At 41.9% G+C, this 4,614-nt stretch overlaps 1 protein-coding gene across 1 annotated transcript in view; it reads left to right on the top strand.

Moving 5' to 3' along the window:
• Positions 1-1,135, top strand: part of LOC104946410 (receptor tyrosine-protein kinase erbB-4-like) — a 55,627-nt gene extending 54,492 nt beyond the window's left edge. Inside the window, exon 12 of the mRNA XM_010772246.1 lies at positions 1,105-1,135. Coding sequence (XP_010770548.1) covers positions 1,105-1,135 — 31 coding nt within the window. The remainder of the gene's footprint in view (positions 1-1,104) is intronic.
• The last annotated feature ends 3,479 nt before the right edge of the window (positions 1,136-4,614 follow it).

Raw genomic sequence — 4,614 nt, 5'->3', positions numbered from 1 at the left:
TTCCATAAAACGCAAGATAAAAATAAGACCATGCAGTTTCTAGCATCGCACACAGATCGATTTTTCCCTCATCAAACCCCAACAGATCATGAAGCAACAACGCACTGCTCACCAAATGTTTATGTCTCTCTTAATAATAATACGAGGTTTACCCTTTTGGCACTTAGTTCCCTAATTGTGGTTACAACACAGTGATCACTCACATCAATTCGCAAATACTCCCACAGATGAGTATTTATAGGGAACATTGGTTAGAATGAGATCAATTAGGGAGGATTTATAGGGGCTTATGTGGCGAGAAGACTTTCAACATCTGAGTAGCAGCTCAAGATCCCAAAGTCAAGTTCCACGTTAAAAACTCCAAAGTAGCACTATTTGCCTTGTAGTCCAAGTTGCAATAAAAGATTCTAGGCGAAGACAGAGAGTGCCTTGACAGCTGAGGGGGGTCTTAACGCCACCACACCATGACTGTTCCCTTTTGCCACTTCTATATTAAGGCTAAAATTTGAATTGCTTACTGAATAGATTTGGAAACTAATGTGGAATACACGAACTTAATATCTTAACATAAATGGCAACGCCACCAACCTTATTAGGCCGTTAAGAACGATACACATTATAATCATTTTAGGCATGTCAGAGGCCAAAGTAAGATTTATTTAAGCATGTTTCTGATAAAACAATGAACGTCAAGCGTCAGTCAGCTTGCCCAAATGCGGACAAAGTCTATGTTTTTACCTAACAGACAGCGCACATTCAAGTGATGAAAACCCAACCCAGAACCTAGCTTTAAAATCAGCAGGAGTAGCGAATCCTGAATACTAACTACTGGGCGGACGCAGGGTGGTTGCACATTTTCCTGACAGTAATAGCAACAAAAAAAAACAGGCATCTTTTCCTCTTAATCGACGCACATACATTGTCATCTACTTTTAGAATCCACCGGAAAAAGTCTGCGTCAGTGCGTGAATTTGAGCTAAGAAGCAGCCCTGAAAAACCATCATCGCAGAAAACAAAAAGACAACATATTTTGTTCCGAGCAGATGTCTGTGACAAGGCAACGGTAATTGTTTGTGTAAACACATCTGAAACTCTTTGTTGCAGGGGATGCCATGGGGCGCAGACACAGACCTGAATCCAGTAGAACTGTCTCAGAATGACTAGAGATCTTCTCATAGCAAAAACAGTTAACAGGCAGCAGAATCCCGATATGGGCATTTTTCCAGACGCACACAGTATCCGCAATGTCCTGGGGCAAATCGGCACAGCAGCAAAGGACAGGGCGAAAGAGGCAGCGTCGGAAGCGCTCCGGTCCCTCCGTGGGTATCCCCGGGGTGAAAGGTCTCCTCAGCAAGCAGCACAAGACACGCAGCAGCACACGACAGGTGGGAGCAGGCCTCCGCATCAGCAGAACCAGGACAGGTGGAAAGCAGGCCCCAGCCGTGGTAAAATCCTCCTCCGCACAGCAGCACGCGCCCGGTGGAAGCAGGCCAAGCCCGAAGCGTGGAGCCACTCCGTCTCTCCGCGACGACTCCGGGGTAAAAACCTCCTCAGTACAGCCGTACTCTACAGGTGGGAGCAGGCCATCGCAGATCAAAGATCGCAAGCAGCAACAGGTGGAGCCGCTCCGTCACTTAGCTACGTCTCCGGGGGAAAACCACCTCAGCACGGCCGTATTTGACAGGTGGGAGTAGACCTCCGCAGACCGCAAACAACTAAAACTACTACTTGTATAAGCAGGGATGGCTAAATGTTTGTAAAAATTGTGACTGCCTCGCGTGACGCACACGCATCAACTTGACAGGCGCTTTCTAAAACAGAAAGACCACCCATATTTTCCAACATTTGTTTGTTCCTTTCTTTGTGGTCATAATAATACAATTGTGTAGGATTTATTCCCAATAACTCAACGCAATGCTGCTGAAGCAGAAACCGCAAATCTTCAAATTGATGCAATTGCTTGTGTGTTTGAATGGGAATTGCCCAATCCTCTCAGTGAGTGCAGCCATGCTCCAGTGATGCACTGAGCATTAAAAATGGGACTCTGTTCCCAATTACTTGCAATTTGACTGGAACACAGAGCCCCTAATGTCTTATTGGAACTACCAGGGAATCCACTTGTAGAATAAAGAAAATGTCCTGAGGTCACAGTGATTTATGCTGTAGTTTACGACACGACCACCCCCTCCATTTTCCTGCCCAATTGGCGCCACAGTCTTTCAATCACATATTATTACTCACATTAATCTAATAGGGCTGCAGTATGGATACCTGCTTCTCACTGGTTCACAGAAGAGTCACACAGGATGTATTACCTCAATTAATCACCTGATCAGGCTTTACAAAGTGAGAACCCGGCTTGGTAACAGTTCACAGTACATTCTGGGAAATTCTGAGACTTATGAGGAAACATTAGCATACTACTGCAAAGTTTGACAGACAAATGTAGGGTGAAAGAGCAGTTGGGACAAACAAATGAAGGATGGCAAAAAAACAAAGAAATGGGGGTGATAAATAATGTAAATATGTGACCTGCTTTATCGACACATCGTCACATCAACCCCAAATCGAATTCTGAGTTACATACAACATTAGAGGAGATTCTTAACTGTTCAATTATATCCTGGATGTCTTTGCAGCAGTTTATTGTTTGGGGAGATTCATTCATTGTATGGATTAGGCTAATTAATTTTAAAATAGTAGCATTGGGGACGAGGATGTTTATGAGGGAAAGTGCGGAGAAAATGTGTGAGTGCGCTCGAGTGTGTGTGTATTTTCCAAGGGAAACCCCACAACACACACTGCCTGCTGTAATGCTTTTGCTGTTAAATTGCTCCGTTTGTCAATCATCACCTTACTTTACCGCTTTATCACAGTATTTATGATCTGAATTCATAAAGACAGGAAGTGAAACCAGACAAGGCATAAGAATGGAAAACTTTTCAAAATAAACGGGAAACACACAAACCAAGATCATGCCATTTGCTACTCCAGTTCCTCCTGACTGTGTTCTTAACCAACCCCTCCTACAGTTATTGTCCAACATGGTAAATAATCCACCATCTGACTCGGATCCAACCTGAAAACCCCAAACATTTTTGCATTATTGTAGCAGAAAGGAAAATACCTCCCACAAATTTCCATTGACTCTTCCCACTATGCTTTTCTGTTAAGCTTTACTCTTTGTATACTTTGATGTCCACAAAACAAGCCAAACAATGCTCACTGCAAGATCCGCAAGTAGAAACTGAGTTGACGGTTCTGAACACGTGACACACCTTTGCTTTGCTACTTTCTTTGATTCATTGCGATCTATGATGAACTCTGAAAGGATTGTTGCAAGGAAAATATTAAGACAAGAATCAAATGTAGGTTCAAGGTTCTTTATGTTGTCATACGAACATAGCTACAGTGTAGTTATGCCAATGAAAATCTTAGGTCACAGGCTTCTCCAACAGTGCAACACAATAACACAGATAAACATATAGTGCAAGTAAATAGTAAATATTAAATAGTAAATCCAAAAAGAAAAAATAGTTTAAAAAAGTGAAATAGTGAAATAGTGCAATAAGAGTTTATAAGCAAGTTATTGGAATGATATATTAGAGAAATAGATAAATAATTACTAAGTAGCAGATGAATGTTGTGGATGTTGTTTCAGCAGTTCAGGTGTTTAACAGTCTCACTCACTGGGATGAAACTGTCTCTGAGTCTGGTGGTTTTAGTCCGGATGCTTTAGACGGCAGCAGACTGAACAGTTTGTGGCTGGGGTGATGGGGGTCTTTGATAATCCGGAGGGCTTTCTTCCTGAGCCGTTGGGAGTAAAGGTCCTCCATGGATGGCAGCTCCGTCCTGGTGATGTGCTCTGCAGTTTTCACCACCCTTCTGTAAAGCCTTACGATTGAGGGCGGTGCAGCTGCCGTACCAGGCCGTGATGCAGCCAGTCAGGATCTTCTCTATGGTGCACCTGTAGGTCAGGATGCTCTCTATGGAGCACCTGTAGAAGGGTACTCTCTATGGAGCACNGGAAAAATGCATCCTTGAAACAAAATTAGACCGAAATCAAACATTTATTAACAATAATAATAAATAAATGCTTTAACAAATACAAATGATTTTGCTGTGGTCTGCCACAGCAAAATCATTTGTATTTGTTAAAGCATTTATTTATTATTATTGTTAATAAATGTTTGATTTCGGTCTAATTTTGTTTCAAGGATGCATTTTTCCTTTACTCTCAACACAGGGTTTGTTTAATTACTACTGCCACTACTACAACAATTATAATAGAGGTAACATATGCACATAGTGTAAAACAACTTTTAGTGACACATAACATTTTGGCCCTTAGCTTGTCATGCTTGAAAAAAATTGGCCCTTTGGTAAATATAATTGGGGAACCCTGCTATACGCCTTACATTCATAATTTCAGCGGAGGGAGGGGAACAGCAGAGTGGCGAGTGAGAGCTGTCTTCTTCCCTTTACAAGCTTCAAAAATGTATTTATCGTGTGATTTTGGAAATAAAAATCAAACTCTGAAAGCCAAGAATTTGTTTATTTAACATTTTAAAATAAACACCCGAAATAANAGGTGATGCAGCCTTTACGTATTGG

The sequence above is a fragment of the Notothenia coriiceps genome, unplaced genomic scaffold, assembly GCF_000735185.1.
Source record: "Notothenia coriiceps isolate Sejong01 unplaced genomic scaffold, NC01 NC01_scaffold00011010, whole genome shotgun sequence".
In the NCBI taxonomy this organism is placed as follows: domain Eukaryota; kingdom Metazoa; phylum Chordata; class Actinopteri; order Perciformes; family Nototheniidae; genus Notothenia; species Notothenia coriiceps.
Note: the sequence above shows the minus strand (reverse complement) of the source record. Positions and strands in the feature narration are given on the sequence as shown.